Below are 17221 nucleotides of genomic sequence, written 5' to 3' on the forward strand. Positions count from 1 at the left end.
GTTATGAGACATGAAGGACAGACTGAGAGGCTTCAACTTAGGTCTAATAGAAGAGAAGGGGGATTAACAGGGAGCAAGGTCTGATTGATGACGAACGGAAATGCAGAACTGAGAAGACTTGAGTCCTCAGATCCAAACATCCATACAGAAAAATCAGACCTAGACTGTCAGCTGACTTCTTCCCAGCAATAATGGAAATCCGGTGGCAATAAGGTAATGTTATCAAAGCGCCAAGGAGAATTTTATACGCAGCTAAGACAGTATTCAGGAGTGAGGGCAAAACAGAGACATCTTCAGATACACAAAGTCAATGAGAATTAACCACTCGCTGAGCTTCACTGAAAGGACTGTTCAGGGATGTACTTTAACACCCAAAAAACTGAATCCAAAGGAAGGCACAGAGTAAAGAAAACCTCAGTCTCCGGGTTATTTCTGCTCAGATGCCCTTGGACCCCTTGACCTTACTCATCCCAAGAGAAACTGCCGGTCTTCTGAGGTGTGCATCACCCACAGACCTCCACTCTCAGGGGCAGGACAACTCACCTTTGCTGAAGAAAGTGCTGACCATGAAGCTGAAGGAGATGGAGGAGATAGCAAAGCAGGCCAGAAAGACTAGCACCAGCGAGGGGTCACTGTGCGCGAGCACTGCCACATTCTTCTTCACCTGTGCGGCCATCCCGTTGGCAGGTGGGGGCAGGTCGGGGCAGGGTAGGGGAGACAAAACCAGGAAGAGTCTCAAACTTTCCCAGCCCCAAATGGAGCTGGTAAGGATGGGAGAAGGGCTACACCAGTCCTCTCTATCAAAAGGGCAGACTCCCCAACCAAAGCCATAAATGCGGAGTCTTGGGGTCTCCCTGGTGATGCCACAGCTATCTCTGGCCCTCCCACCAACTCCAACGCCTTGCTTTTCATGTGAGACCCCCTTCTGAAGCCACACTCACCTTGATGCAGAAGAGCAGGGTCATGAAGGAGACGGTGACGAGGAGGAAGAGGAAGAACAGGAGGAACCATGCGGTCCAGTGCAGCCAGCTGCTGAGCCCCATCATGCGCATGTATTCCTGGGGGAGGGGCACATGTGCTGCTCCACACGCCCCACCGCCTGCCACTCCTGCCACACCAGACCCCAGGAGCCTCCCTCACGCTAAACCTGCACCATCCAATACAGCGGCCTGCGGCCACACGTAGCTATTTTGGCTGAAATTACTTAAGATCAAAAAGCCAGCTCCTCAGCCGCGCCAGGCACAAGTGCCCAGTGGGGCCATAGAGGACAGCAGACCCAGGCCTGTCTGTTATCATGGACAACACTGGTCTGGGGGAGGGGACCAGGGCTGATTAAGTGTCTCTTGTGTACCAGGCACTAAGCTAGGCTGATTTTCCAACTTCTTCTCATGGACAATTTCAAACCACCAGAAAAATAGGAAGATTGGAACGGTGGCCACTCACATACCACTTGGGCTCAGTGATCATTCAACATCCCGCCACACTGGTTTCATCTATGTACCTGGAGGCGCGTGCACGCACAAACATTTTTTCCTGAACCATTTCCTTGTCCACTGCTAACCACCTCAGCGTCGCACCATTTTATTAAAGTTATTTAGGCACCGAAGTGGACAGGACCCACCTCATTAGTTCTCCCAGCCCCTCATTTATAACAATTTAAAAGCGCCAATAGGGACTTCCCTGGTGGTCCAGTGGTTAAGACTCCGAGCTTCCAATGTAAGGGGCACGGGTTCAATCCCTCGTCGGGGAACTAGTAAGATGCCACATGCCACATGGTGTGGCAAAAAAAAAAGCTCCAATAATCACAGAGTTGGCACCACTGAGAATACTCTAAATGTCCTTCCACTGGCACTGCAGACATTGCCAAAGGAAGAACTTCATATAAATTCTGGGTAATTCTGGCAGCGTCAGAGGTGAGAGCTTACAGAGGACACTATTCACCCAGATGTACATGGTTATGTCAGTGAGATGCCTGTGGAGCACACCTCACACACTTCCACACACTTCTCCATCCCCCACGACACTGCCTGACAGCTGGGCACCACAGCTGTCCTTGATCACATGCAAAGTTCGCTTCCTGCTCTCCATGTATGTGAACATTTGTCTTGTGTTGACCTACTGTTTCAACAGAAACAGAATTCAACCCGCATACGTAATTCAGAATTTCAGTAGCCACATCAAAAAAATTTAAAGGGGGACTTCCCTAGCGGTCCAGTGGTTAGGATTCCACGTTTTCACTGCCAAGGGCACGGGTTCCATCCCTGGTCAGGGAGCTAAGATCCTGCAAGTCGTGTGGCGTGGCCAAAAAAAAAAAAGTTTAGGGACTACCCTGGTGGTACAGTGGTTAAGAATCCGCCTGCCAATGCAGGGGACATGGGTTCGAGCCCTCGTCTGGGAAGATCCCACATGCTGCGGAACAACTAAGCCTGTGCGCCACAGCTACTGAGCCTGTGAGCCACAGCTACTGAGCCTGTGCTCTACAGCCCGCGAGCCACAACTACTGAGCCTGCGAGCCACAACTACTGAAGTCCACGTGCCTAGAGCCCATGCTCCGCAACAAGAGAAGCTACTGCAAAGAGAAGCCCACGCACCACAACGAAGAGTAGCCCCTGCTCACCACAACTAGAGAAAGCCCACGCGCAGCAACAAAGACCCAATGCAGCCAAAAGAGTTTAAAGGAACAAATGAAATTAGTTTCAACAATGTATTTTACTTTACCTAATGTATCCAAAACACTGTCTTTTCAATGTTCAGTCCTTAACATACAGCACATGAACTACAGCGCTTTATCAGGGTTTTAAAAATCTGGACAGAACAGGCTTGATTTCAAAGAGGCCCGAGATGGGCTGAGCCACGTGGGCACTAGCCCCACGCCCAGCTGCCCTGGTGCCCCCAGTGCCCAGGAGCTGCCCCCACCTGATGACAGGACTCAGGACACGACAGCCCATGGCCACACTGTGCCCAGACTCAGGATCTCTCAAAGCCAAACGCAAACAGGGTTACCTTCAGTTTCCTCTCTTTCTCTTGCACGACAGCCCGGATGATGCTGAGTGAGGTGTAAGTGAAGCTCAGCATGAGCAGCAGGGGAAGCTGGTACTGGATGGCGACGAGGAAGGGGTCCGAGATAAAAGGCGGGTAAGGGAACCTCTTGGCGATCACGGTGAGCTTCTCAAACAGCTGGTGCGTGGAGGCGTTGGCGTGGTACTGCATGACAGCCCTGTCCACGGCATGCTGCACGGCCAGGAAGCCCTCACGGATATACCCTGAGTGCGGGAGCAAGAGGACGTTCCGGCATGTGGGGTCGATACATGTGGGAGAAGCCAGGTCCTGGGTGCTGGTGCTCAGAGCGCTGAGGGCACTGAGCTGGTGAAGTGGCCTGGGGTTTCCTGTAGGCCTCCAGTTTGCAGGGGCCACCCTCGCTCTTTGGCTCGAGGCCCCTCCTTCCACCTTCCAAACCATCCAGGCAACATCTCTCTGACTGGCTTCCGTGTCATCACATCTTTCTCTGACTCTCTCTTCTGCATCCCTTGCCCACTTTTAAGGACCTACTGGGATAATCGACAAGTCTTGCTCCCTTGAGACCAGCTGATCAGCAACTTTCATTCCATCCACCCTGGAGTTACCATCTCAAAGGGAGGCAGGAACCACAGACCAAAGGCCACCACTACACGACCTTTGTGTGCTTTGTGGTCCCTCCCTGCTGGCCCTTTCTGACTCCCCACATTTTTAAAGTGATAAGGGCCAGGGGGGTATGATATTCCAGTCCAGAGTGAGGCTTGTGAGAGGCTGAGCCTATGGAAGGAGTGGGGCATAGCCTCAGGAGAGAGAAAGGCAGCCTGGATTCCTGACATCCGAGCCCAGGGGACAGAGAGGGGACATGGGGTGCGGGTCTGGGTGGCGTGGGCACCCTCATTCCTAAAACAGTGACATTTAGAACACCTAACATCCTCCAACACAGAACTGTCAGCTGCCTGAGTTCAAGCCTCTAGAAAAAAGAAAAGCAATTTTATGCCCACCCCATCCCCAGCACGAGGTCACCATATCTGTGCACTTCTACCACCTCCCTTGAGTAAGTGGTTTTATGGCTGCAGAAATAGCAGGTGCTCAGTGAATCTTACCCCTCGTTGTGCTGGGTGGGGGTTTAGTTCTCATCTTCACTGTGACCCTGCAGAGTAGTGAACGACATCTTCATTGGACAAATGGGGCCACTGAGGCCCAGGGCATTGAGCCACACAAAGGGGGAGGGGACAAAGCTGAGACGGGACCCTGGTCTCTTGGCTTCAAAGCCAGTGTCTTTCTCACGTCACAACGCCTCCCCCAGGAAATGTCCTGCCTGCCTCCTGCTCCCTAGTTGTTCTTCCATGAGGTTCTGCATGCTGCCATGGGGTCTTCACCACCACAACCTCTGCAGCTGCTCAACACCGAGGCAAAGCCACCCTCTGTGATCAATCATGTCCCACTACTGAAGTTTTTATGATCATAAACAATGCTGTGGGTAACATCTTTTGTGCATCTGCATTTTCTCCTTCTTTCAGACTATTCCAGGGGCTCAATTTTTATCAGGGGTCTAAGGTATGGACATTTGGGGGTGGGCTTGGGGGGAACACTGGCCTAATTCTTGGAGGGCCTGCTGTGTGCCAAGTTCAGATCCTTTCCACATCTCTTGGGGTCTTTGTGTTTTTTTAAACTGATTTGGACTAAGGAATCATTTATAAAACAGAAGGCATTTACCCTTTGTCATCTGCTGGAATGTTTTCCCCAATCTCTTATTTGCTTTCAAAATTGGTGCTATGTCTTTTTCTCTTTTAGCAAATTTCAAGTTTGTACGTAGTGAAATCTGTCAGTCTTTTCCTTGGAGAACTTTTGCCTCTATCGCTTCCAAGCTTAGGAAACTGTCCCCACAAACAGGACGGACAGCCCCGCCCCAGATCACACAGCCAGTGTCTCCTGCTGCTGGCTGCAGGCAGTGGGCGTGGCAGCTGATGTGGCTTCTCCTCCTCTCCAGTTGGTGACCTGTCCAGGGCTTCATTCTGGGGCCTTGCACACTTCACCTTGCCTTGCTTATCTTAGCTCCTCTTTTGGATTTAAAATCTTTTCCTGGAACATTAGCCTGGTGATAGGGTCCTGGCACCAGAAATAAATCTCTAAATGCTGGCTGCCTCCTGCCTCCCTGGCGCTCTATTTAGGGCATTCCTGGGTCTTTTCATCAAAATCTCTAACAAGTTCTGCCTCTTGCAGACCAGGGAATTAATTCTGTGTTCTTTGCAACACCCGGGATGCCGCCTGGAGCCTGCAGCTGGGCCTCAGCTTGAGGGCAAAGTCTAGTCCTGGGCCCCAGTTACTTGGTTCTAAGATGGAACCTTGGTCAGAGGAGACAAACAAGCCAACTACCTTCCAGAGTTACAGCGGACAGACCAACACACCCTCTGGCAATACAGTGAGCTGAGATCCGACTTCTGCAAACATTCCACTGACTCAATGAAACCACGGACAATTACACAAGGACAACAGAGCGTACAATGCCTATACAACTGTACAGAGAGAGGGGCAAGGAGAGAAGGGAAATGGAAAACCAAGCCCAAAAGACCCAATGCAAACTGAAGCTCCTTAAAAACTGAAACATGAATGTTTCATTCAACAGCACGTTTGCTGGGAAATAGGGAGACAGCCTTTGCTGTTTTCAAAGATTATTTTGCTTTTCAGAAGCCAGTTTTACTGGATGTTTTCTTCCTTCTACAAAGAAGAAGGTCAAATAATCATAAAAAATCTTCCTCCAGAGAAATGCAAGATGGGTTCCCCCGACGTGATGATCACGAGCCAGCACCCCGGGGGAGGGAAGGAGACCCGCTAAAAGTGTTCCTCACCAGGTTCTCCGCCATCAGGGGATGTGGGTTCCCTTGGTCCTGGGCTGGGGAAGAGTGGAAAAAGGGAAGTGGTGTGCCAGCCTTCTGTCTCTCTCAGGAAAAAGGAGCCTGTCTGGGTCCACATGTAATTTCTTCGCGTGTAACTGAACCGTAAGTGATATTTCACCTACGGAAACAAAGAGAAAACCAAGCGCTCTAAGGGATCCAGCCAGAGGAGCAAACATCTGCATCCAGTGGGAGGGCTGGGGGACCCTCATTACCGTGACCTCACCACTGCCCCAGCCCCCGCCAGTGTCTGGATCTCAGGAGGTCAGAGTGAGCGGTCCTGCCAGGGCACAGAGAGCCCAGGGGCACCTCTGCAGTGCTCTTCACCACCCTCTTCTGCCATTACCAATGGGAACTCCACGCATGACTCATCACTGCTAACCAGTGCAGGGCCACCAGCGTGATGCTGAGGGACCTGACGGTTTCCCAGTCTTATTGCCACTGGGGCAACCAAAAAACCTTTCTTTTTGTTTGTTTGTTTAAATATGTAACAGAAATTCTAATGCCATATGGTGCTAAGTCCCGAGTATCTGCTACTTTCCTACTTGTCCTATTTGACTCTGTCAAAGGAGACCCATAACGCCTTTCATAAAACGAGAGGACAAAGAGGGGCCACAGCAATGGTCTACGGCCACTTTCTTCAGACACGCGGTTTCTAAACCGCTCTGGCCTGATGGGTCAAACTCCATCAGGGACCCTCAGTGGGCTGAGAGGTGATTCTGGACCCAAGGGGAAAGTCCCATTTGCTCCCAGGCAGGCAGAGCGCCTCTGGCTCCTGGGGGAGGAAGCTTGGCTCTGTGGGGCTGGGGTCCTCACCGCCAGTGGCAGGGGATCCCTGCTGTGGTTGAAGGCATGCTCGAACACCACGGCGGCCAGCACGTTGGCAGAGCGGTTGTCGTACCTGACGTAGTCCTCAAAGTCCTTTTCGGAGGGGAAGCCGCGAGCTGTGGGGAGGAGGGGGGCCCAGAGTTGCCCAATCGTCCACTCTGCTTGAGAAAGCTGGACCTTCAGATAAAGGACTGAAACTTACAAGTTTCTCTAGGGCTTTGTAAACCTTTCCTAAGACTCGAGGAGGCTTTTGTTTTTGGCAGAGACGGGCTGCGGTGAAGACTGGCAGAACCCCACCATCGAAGCCGGCCCTGGGCATCTAGAAGTTGAGATCTGGAGCAGGGCCCCTCCATGTGGGCAGCTGCCCTGCCCTGAGCTCTGCAGCCAGCATCAGTTTCTCTCATAACCATAATGGTGGGCTTTAAAAATTCAAGTGGACACTAATGTATTGTCTGTTCAACGACCTCTCTCACCCAGACCCCATTTCACATAAAGGGTTTGACTATAATCACATAGTGAGGGACTAGGGATCTTCCCCTAAGTGTTTGCTACACTGAATTAAACAGGCCACAGTGCCAAAATCAAGAGGGAGAGGAAAAGGGATAATACTTTCTATTCTGAAAGCAAAGACCTAGCGAGGGTGACTGGCACATTTCCTGGGAATGGCCCTCAGCAGGCTTCTTGATGACCCTTATCAGAGCTGTCCTCCCAAAACCATATCCCAGAAGAGATTCCTGGCACCGGGGCCTTGCCCTCATAATTAAACAGCTTTGTGGGGTATGTGGACGCCATCCCCACTCTGAATAGCCAGAGGCTGTAAACTGTCACACACACTGCTTCCCACAGCTGTCATAACCCTGGTCCCTGTTGCAATGAGACATGACACAGGGATTTGCGGGCCGTGCGGCCACTACAGGGCAGACTGCATTGCCTGCTGCCCGGCTCCCCGCCTGGCCAGTCCCTGCCCCAAAGCCCAAGCCCTGCAGCACTACTGAGTCCCCGACAACTCACCTCTCATGTTGATCACCAGCATCCTCCTCACCGTCTCCACGACGGTCCTCACGGCGTCACTCTGGGATGGGACGTAGGCGAGCTCCCAGGTGGCTCCCGGTGGCGGGAAGCTGAAGAACAGTGGCAGCTCCCGGATGGACTGGCCGGGGTAGAGGGTGGCATTGGGCACGTTCTCTGACTGGATCTTCAGGCGAAGCCAAATCAGGATCCCAGAAAACAGCAAGGGCAGGAAGAGCTCCAAGATGGTCACCAGGACCTTCCGCTTCTAAAGAGAAATGGAAACCGAGGGCTGAGGAGTGCGAGGTGGAGGCGAGGGGCTCCTGGAGCCCCTCCCACTGATGCCCCCTCTTGCTGACACCCCCTCTGCCAGGCCCCTCTCGCCCTTCCCCCTGCAGCATGCCCCCAGGGTCGGACCCACCTGCAAAGTGTAGTTCTTCCAGAGCAGGAGCGCCAGCTGCCTGAGCACCGCCATCCTTGCCAGAAGGGCCGCTAGTTGTGGACCAAAGACAAAAAGGGTGTTGGTTCAGGTTTGCGAATCGTGTTTGGGGAAGGCAGGGAGAGTGGGGGAAAGTCAGTCCTGAGACACAGACCCTCCACTTCTCCTCACCTTCTTTTGTCCCAGCCTAACTCAGAACAGCTCCCCAGAGGGAGAGGCCAGTTCTACTCTGTTCAAGGAACACACGCCCTTTCAGGAAGCTGACTTTGTTTCTTCTGGAAACATGAGATGAACGGCAGGGCTGGTAGATGCAATGTGGCCAATGGAATGGCAATCATTCGATGAACGCTATTCAGATGTTCTCTGTGGTTCGTATGAATGTGCTATTTCTTAGCAAAAACTCAGGCTGATGGAATTCCCCTCCCTGACTGCTTTATTCTCTACCATCACAGAACAGTAAAAGGAAACTCAGCCCAGTATCCTGGCTGCGGGCTGATTTCTAAGACCTGGAGAGCGCTGTGGGGGAGCAGGGGAGGAGCCTGGGGTGAGGGCCCTTAGTGGCCTTAACCCAGGGGCAGACACGGCAGGCGAGGCGAACGCATGGGTGGCAGGATGGCATGTGCTCTCCCACCTTGAACCCTAAGAACCAGTTTTTCCTGCTTTAACTGTGAGCAGTGGTCTGTGAGCCTCCACACGACACTGGTCATTTTCCTCCAGAGAAAATCTACTCTATGTCAGGTATGAATGTTATATTTAAATCTGGCACGTATGGTTGGGAAAATCTGCTGAGACTAATTATCAAACACAGTGACAGCAGAAACAAGAACAGAGCTTTATAAAGGTCTCCCTCAATTTAGGGAAATCCATGTCATGAGACTGCAGTGTGAGAAGCAGAGACACGGAGCCACACTAACCTCTAGAGAAGGAGGGAGTTAGAGTTAGCTCAGGAGGACCCCAGGACGCTCATGACTAGAAGCACCTAGTTCTGTAAGCTGCAGGCATGAATGCCGAGGCTGGACCTGAGGTGGGCAGCGAGGGTGGCAGAGGAAGGGAGGCCCTGGAGAGCTCCTGGTCACCGTCTGCGCCAAGTATGCAGATGGAGCAGAGAGGGGCCCTCCACAGCTCACGGTCCTTCAAGTGGGGAGAAGCATCCGTGACTCACAGGGAAGAGTCCTGAGTGCAGTGAGCCGGCTCCACACTCAGGTCGATACTAACCCAATACCATCCATTAGGCGCGTCAGGACAGCACGGACAAATGGCTGGTAAATCCTTCATTAGTTAACCTGCTCTAACACCATGGCCCAAAGAACCCACCTCGAGACCCAGTGCGCATGGAGCAAGAGCTTGTTTTTTTTTTTTTTTTGAAACAGCCAGTTTTGCTTTTGACTTCAGTTAGCTGAAAAATCATTTCCATTAAAGCTCATTTTTAAATTAAACTCTCGCTTTTAAAAAAAAGATGTAGCTGTCCGTATCTGCCTAAAAGTAGTTCCTCAAAATTTAAGCTTTAAAGGGCACTCAATAAATATTAGTAGAAAACACAACTGCAAGAAGTTATTTACAAATTAACTTAAAATATGGCTTTTATTTAACCATATGGTTAAAATATGGAGAGATTAAAGCTAAAATAGTAATGAAGGGCTATTAAGTGGCAACTTAATAAATTATCCAAATTCTTTTAAAATTAATAAGGTGGAAAAACCTGTCTTAAAATCAGTCGTAGATAGTTAATAAAAGAGCAGTAGTGTAATGTTACCCACGAAGGCCTACGGCCTATGAACAGTTTCAAGAAGTGGTTTAGGCTAAGAGGGGAAAGCAGTGCCTCCAACGGAGCTGATCATCCCCACAGCAGGCTGATGGGTGCCTGGCTTGGCAGAGATGAAGGTTCTTTCTCTACCAAGAGGGGAATGTGAAAAGGTCACAGTTCAAAGAAGTCTTCTGGTCAGAGAAGTCGATGACTTCCTTTACTGGAAAAGTCTGGTCAAGAAAGGACATGTCCCCACGCTTAATCCCACCTCTCTAGGCCCCGAGGGGTGGGCAGGGCAGGGAGACAGACCGTCCGCCTTCCCACTAGGACAACACCAGACAGCAATACTGGGGAACTGACCTGAGTCCTGACAGAGGCTCCTGGCTGAGGCTTTCCTCTGGGGCTATGGGAGGTCTGGCTGGGAGGAAGCGGCCCTGCACAGAGGGCTCTGGGGTGGGGCCGGTAGGCCTCTGGAGTGCGGTGGGCTGACCTTGGAGCTCGGGAGCACTGACGCCTCACAGGATATCAGGAAGGGCCTGGGGCTCGCTGGCATGACGCTCCGGCCACCTTTGGGCAAATGGAGGGTGCCAGAGCATAATTTAAAAAATAATCATAAAACGCTTCTCACCGAGGTAGGAAATCGAAGTGCAAAATACACTGCAAGCATGTTACTTAAGCAAAGCCAAGTCCAATATCAAAGAAACATGGATTTTGGGAATCAGAGAACTCTGGGGTGGCTTTTGTTCTCTCCTGGTACAATAAACTGTAAGAAGCTTTTATTTTATATACTTTTATATTTATAGAGCCTCCTAATCCAGCCCTAACTTCTGGTACCATCACCCTTTCAAAACTAAGAAACTAGGAGGAAGTGCCTGACCCAGGATCACACAGGAAGCAAGGCACACACCCAGGATCTGAGCTTCCTAGTTTGTGTTTTTACCACTGCACCCCTACAGTCTGTGTACCCTAAAAGCAGCAAACATCTTTATAAAGTCTTTATGTATTTCTCCCAGAACCTAACATTAGAAATCAAAAAGAAAAAATATCCCTTGAGCCCCACCACCTTAACAGACATCGTACGTGTTTCTGTCTCCCCAAGGCACCCAGCTCTTTGCCCTGTGCCTGCCATGCTCTATCTGAAGTCTCACTAAATGCCATACTCGTGTCTGTTCTGTTTGAGCAGAAAAGGAATTTAAAGGAGGAGATTCCCAGAATTACAAAATCTGGGAAGCTTTCTGGTTGCGACAGTAAATGTACACGAGGAAAGGAAGTTAAAGTTCCTCAAAACACTTAAGACCGCGGCACTCAGAGTCCCCCAGAAGTGGTGGGGGCTGTGATCCAGAACCAGCCCAGGCGGGTCCACTCCAAAGCAACTGCTCGCAAAGCCCCACAAGAACGTCTGAGGACTTCTCCCAAGGCTCACTTCACTCCTCCCAGGACAGAGCCAGGAAGGGAAGGGAAAGCTCTTTTTACCACGGAAAGGCGTGTTTGCTTACCGTTAAAATATTAAACATTACACAAATAATTGAGTATTTCAATGTTTGGTTTTCAGGTGAGCAGTGGAGCTGGTCCAGAGTGAGTGCCTATTGTGGGCTGCTAACTTCTGAGAACTCTTTTTTTTAAAAATATTTATTTTTTTGGCCACACCAGGTCTTAGTCGTGGCATGCGGGATCTAGCTCCCTGACCAGGGATCGAACCTGGGTCCCCTGCACTGGGAGCATGGAGTCTTAACCACTGGACTAGCAGGGAAGTCCCTAAGAACTCTCTTGATGTCACACGGGATTCCTCTGAAAATGGCTCTCCCGGTTTGGGAAATGGTTGTCCTAGTTTGGGAGCACTGTGCCGGGTGATTGCCACTGCGTGTTGAGTCCCGACACCTCTGCTTCCTGATTTGGGTATTTTTTTTCATTATGGGCTTGAATATGTCCTCCAGTTTCTATGTGCCCAAGCAAAAGAAGCTTTTATTTCTGCATATACAGAACAGAATGGTGGTAACGCTTCTGGAAAGGTCACTGCTGAGTGGGCCTCAAGGCCAGCAAGCAGAAGTGGACGGAGCCCTGAAGCCAGGCACATGCTGTTATGTCACGTGTCCTGTCGTATCCCGAGCTCGGTGCCTTTCCTTCCACGGAAGCCGTCAGCACAGGCCTGGGGAAGTCATGGCTGGGAGGGAGGGGGTCTCAGTAAGGTCAAGGCAGACATCTTGCTGTCACACAGACAGCAGACAACCAGGGCTCTGCTCTCTTGACCACACATGTGGAACAGAGAGATGCCCTTGGTGGTGGTGCTCGCTGGGACTCGGCACTTTTCCTGAAGACCGAGGTGGGTGAGGACCCATCTCAGCTAGGAAAGCATTTCCTTCTCACACGGGGAGCCCACAACAGTCAGCGGTGTTAAGTCTACGTGTGTACATGCTGCAGAAAGCATGATAGGTACTTCACGTTTGCTGGTAGAATCTGTGGTTTTTTAGGATACACAAAACAAAAAAGCATCTACTCATCCAACTAACATTTGCCAAGTACTTACTGTGTGATAGGCACTTATACCAGGCACTAAAGATCTGGAAATGAAAATCACAGTGTTCTTAATCCAAGGAGTTCACAGTCTGCACATGCTTGCATGTACTGTAATCACTATAACTGAAGCCAAATGAAGCAACATGAGATTCTGGAGATCAGGATTCTGTGTGTATGTGTAAGACAGGGTGAGCTCTGGGAAGGCTCCCAGAAACAGGTGACACAGGAGACCAGTCTCGGGTTTCTTGTTAGTTGAGGTAGGGAGGGCATTATAGGATCATGAAGAAATGGAAGAGTGTATGGGGGGAACAGCAAGTAATTCTGAGTGGTTGGGGAGGAGCACCAGGGACGGAGCCAGAAGGGGAAGCCGACCAAGGCCTTGGATGCCGTGCCAAGAAGGAAGGAGGGGTAGGGGTGGGATGGGGGGTGGGGAGGGGATCCAAAAGTGCAGTAATTCTGCTCGAGGGTGTTCTGTTTTGCTTATAATCTTTTACCCAGTACATGATCTTTTAAATTGTGAAAATATCTAATTCAGTGGATTCTGCAGGTGAATGTCCAAATACCAATAAGCACTGTAAAAAATAGGCTGAAAATAGCAGGCACATTTATAGAGGGTGGTTCCCACCAGTGAATCCCACTATTGGTCTTCAAGTGGGATGAGCAAGACAATCTGCTAGAGTAAAGGAATGGCAAGAAATTCTACTTTAAAAATGAGGAAAAATTGGTTTTACTAATATTTAACACATGAATGCACCCTGGCACTCTTGCTGGCCTGTGTGTCAGCAGCCACAGCATCCTGACAGAGGAGGGGCTCTGTGACACGTGGGTGATGACTGGCCCTCACCCGCTTGTTTACTTTAAGTCTCTCAGGTGTGTTGGAGTTTACATGCTTTGGGATATCGTGGTTGTGGTCAATTAAAAAAAAAAAAGACTCAAATAGCTAAAGCTTTACAATACTTTGCAGTGATCTGGGGAGTTGTGAATACCTGGTTATCTTGTGACTTAGAACTTAAGGAGGAAATACATATTTTCTTTCATGAGAAGTGTCAAACCTGGAAACCTTTTTCTTTTTTTATTCAATGACAAATGAGTGCAGCAGCGTGTGAGCTAGCTTACTGGTTTTAAGCCAATGCACTCAAATCTGTCCCTTCCAGGAAAAGGTGACAATGCATGAGTTACAGCTTTTCAAAATAATCTATGCCAAGAACAGAGCATTTATGAAAACAGACGTTTGGCGATGTTTCCACAGGTGTGTGACTGTATTGCCAAGGATGTGGCAAGTGCACCATCCACATGAACACTGACACCTGCACAGCAAAAGCTTTGGGAACCAGGACTTTCACCTCCCCTGATAGCCCCTGAACACTTAGCAGCCCAGATTCATCAAGAGCCCTCGAATGACTGGCAGGTGGGATTGAAAAACAAGTACCAGACGCACAGCAAGTCTGCATGCCTCCCTGAGGTTCACTGTGCTTACCTGTGAACCCCTCAAGAACCAGGAACTGAAATAAACAGAACTCAGAACCACACCTTCAAATGCTGGACTCAGGTTTCACCGAGTTTATAAATAGGATGTAGACTTGATCACATGGCTTTCTTTTAAAAACAGCACACATTTGTATAATAGATTATGTACTATTGATACACTGAAAAATTTAATCGTGTTCACTTTGCCTCTCATCCACTTAATAGGTCTTTATTTGTATGTGTTTCTATGTCCATGATATTCAAGACAGTAGTATATGGCTTTCTTTTATAATAAATAAATAAAACGTATGGTGGTGCATGCTCAAATTCTTTTACGTATAGCAGTGAACAGGAAAAAAGCTTCTGGACAACTTACAGAAATGATCCTTGTGTGTTTAAGGTGGGAACAAATGCCACAAGCCGCAGTCATTGTCCAAGAGCCCCATGAGGCCAGGTTCAAGGCCATGGTCATTTGCATTGGGAGGCCCAGATGGAGACCTAGTTTACGGGTCTCACATTCAATGCCACCACCTGTGCTGCCCTGGGTCAGGGCGGCGGGCTCCTCAGAATCATGTGGCTCTGAGTTTACACTGGAGCTCCTGGCAGGGAGTGGTGGGATATATTTTTGAGCCAAAGGTGTGGCCCAGAGGAGGCTATAAGGAGAGAGTTCTACAAAATCTGTGCCACTGCCTGCTCTCCTAACCCCTGCTGCAGCCTTGGGCCCATTCCCCATCCTGCTAGCCTTCTGCCTCTCTAGGTGTAGGAAATGAGGTAAAGAGGCAATTGAGAATCCCCAGAGAGAGGTAACCATGGATCTTCTGCAACAAGCAAGGCAGCAAGCTCATTACTCAGCTCCTGCAACCACACTTATCTGCCTGTTGACTCCAAATCTCTCCAAATGTGGCGAACGACTCAGCCAGTCAGGGGGACAGGCACTGTCCAAGTCTCCCAGGACAGGGACTGCCACACCTTACACTTTCCCGGGAGTGTGTGGGCCTTCTGTGGTTTTGTCGGCTTGGAGTATCACCCACCATTCCCATCTCTACTTTCTGAAATCCTTCCTATCATTTCCCAGTCCAGGTCTGGCCCCTCTGTGAAGCTGCCACTGACAACCCTGACTGGTTCAGGGGTTCTTTGTCTTGGCTTCACAATGGAATCTTCTGGGATACTTTAAGACAGAAACTGATGCTGGAGGCCCACCCCTGGAGATTCTGGGCTGTGGCCTGGGCATGGGACTCTATCCCGGGTGATTCTAACATGCAGTCAGGGTTGACACCTTCTGCTCTTGTCGAAAGCCACCCCTCCACCTTTGCATACTTGAGGCAGCTTTTCTGGATGTCTCATGTAGCACTTATCTCTTTCTGTCTTAGGTCAGTTACTTGTGAATAAATCATCTCTTTAGCTCCATCCTAAGGTCCCCGATCGTGCACAGAGCCTTGCCCATCATTCTCCCCAGAGTTCTAGAATGCTCCCCGCCCCGTAACAGACTCAATAGCAGAGGAGTCTACTGCTGTTTCAGGAAGCAGGGCTGGAAAAGAAACTGTCAACTAGGGAGTCTTACCTGGGCCTTCCCAGTTGAGACTAAGTTAAAACAGGTTCCCATGGACTGCCTGGCATATGCACTGTGGAAAGCTAGTAACTCAGAAAAAAAAAAAAAAAAACCAACAGCTTGAGCTCCCTCTCTTGTTCCAAAAGGCTGTTTCAACAGAATGATGATAGATCACCTTAGAGAAGGAAAGATGTCATCCTGTTTGTCAAATATAGTAAGCAAGTGTTCAATTAAAAAAACCAAACAAACCTCTGAGAAGTTAAAAAGGTGGGGGGATTCCCATGGCATCCATTTTTACCTGTTTTCCCTTTCTTTTACTTTTCCAATGATGTTAACTTTCTAAAGGAAAACATCCTTAACCTTTTCACATTTACAAAAGGCAGCATCAAAATGTTCTGAATCAAATGATATAGCTGCTCAGGAGAAAAGAGCATAACTCTTCCACTTGCACCTTGCCTGGATTTCCACACTGCTACAGGGTCTCATCCACTTCTTCAGCAAGCGTTCCTTCAGTGCCTCTCATGTGCCAGGTGCTGGCTATGTGCTAGAAGTGCAAGCCCCACAAGAGACAATCTGTGCCTTCAGGGAGCTCACAGATCAGGAGGCAAAGGGGCAAACAGAAACAACCCTATCAGGTAACAGGCTTTAATTATGCAACGTCCAAGGAAGTGAGAAGGGGCATTCATGCATGTGACAAATATGCACTAAGCATGTGTCCTAAGCCCTCATTTAGGAGATAGTCCCTGCTCTCATGAAGCTTATAGTCTAGTTCAGGAAGGAGCCAACACCTATGTAAACACAAATTCATACCAAGTACAGACTGACCATGGGCACCAGGGCTGTTGCAGGCCCTTCTGCCTAGACCACGAGGTCCCTTTCCTTCTGTCCCCCACACAACTCCCACCACTAACAGTGGACCACTGGACCCCCATTCTGAGGCTCATGAGAAGGCGGGTTTGGGAACAGGGCGGACTCCGTTACGGGGATGCATTCCCACCCACACTGGGAATCTCTGCACCGAGAGATGAGCCAGCAGCATCCTTGGCGGGCCTGCCTCAGCTCCCCAGCCTGTGATGCCGCCTGGCTTTAGCAGGCAAGTGCTCAAACTGTCTGCTGGGTGAAGGCCAGCGGGTCTTAGCGTGGTAAATGTCTGTCCACCCTCCTCGGCTCGGCACAAAGGATTCCACAACGATTCTAGCTCCGGGAAGGTTACGTTTCCCCAAGGGGGGACCGGCTTTGGAGAAATGCCTGAGGGGATGAGGACACGCCCAGAGGCTCGTGCCGAGGGGAAGCCTCAGGGCGGCCTTGCACTGCTGGGAGATGCACCTGCTGCGCCGCCAAAGGAGGCCGCGGGCAGGGCGTGGGCGGGGCAGGGCCGCGGGAGGGGCCGGGTGCCCGGCCGGGGAGAGCGGCAGCCCGCGGTGGGTAGGGGGCCCCGGGCGGGGAAGCGGCCCCCAAATCTCGAGCCTTGGGAGCCAGCGCGCGCGAGCGGCGGGTTCTGAGGCACTCACCGACCCTTAGCGCCCGGGCGGCAGCGGCCGGGGCGCTGCCCTCTCGCGGGGTCCCTTCCCTCGGCTCCCGGCTCTGCTCTGGCCTCGCGGCGGCGGCGACCGCTGCTGACAACTGCTAGGCCGCCACGGCGGGGAGGGGGCGCCTGAAACCCGCGACAGGCAGAGGACCGGGCCACTCGGGGTCCTGCAGGAGGCGCCCCTCGGCCGGCCCGCGCATGCGCAGTGTGCCGCCCCGCGGGTGCCAGCCCCGCC

General features: G+C 50.8%; 1 protein-coding gene across 3 annotated transcripts in view; it reads right to left on the reverse strand.

Annotated features, from left to right (window-relative positions):
• The window catches only part of ABCA3 (ATP binding cassette subfamily A member 3), a 44745-nt gene extending 27559 nt beyond the window's left edge, over positions 1-17186 (reverse strand). For 2 of the 3 annotated variants that reach the window (XM_024759427.1, XM_024759429.1), the window contains exons 1-8: positions 16970-17186; positions 8167-8237; positions 7749-8013; positions 6726-6853; positions 5865-6030; positions 3004-3263; positions 942-1058; positions 544-664 (exon numbers count right to left, since the gene is read on the reverse strand). In XM_024759427.1, coding sequence (XP_024615195.1) covers positions 544-664; positions 942-1058; positions 3004-3263; positions 5865-6030; positions 6726-6853; positions 7749-8013; positions 8167-8220 — 1111 coding nt within the window. In that variant the 5' untranslated portion in view covers positions 8221-8237; positions 16970-17186. Of the gene's footprint in view, positions 1-543; positions 665-941; positions 1059-3003; positions 3264-5864; positions 6031-6725; positions 6854-7748; positions 8014-8166; positions 8238-10288; positions 10496-16969 lie in introns of all 3 variants that reach the window. The other variant, XM_024759428.1, reaches the window with a different exon arrangement.
• Positions 17187-17221: the final 35 nt, after the last annotated feature.

This window comes from Neophocaena asiaeorientalis, unplaced genomic scaffold (assembly GCF_003031525.2).
Source record: "Neophocaena asiaeorientalis asiaeorientalis breed wild unplaced genomic scaffold, Neophocaena_asiaeorientalis_V1.1 scaffold254, whole genome shotgun sequence".
In the NCBI taxonomy this organism is placed as follows: Eukaryota; Metazoa; Chordata; class Mammalia; order Artiodactyla; family Phocoenidae; genus Neophocaena; species Neophocaena asiaeorientalis.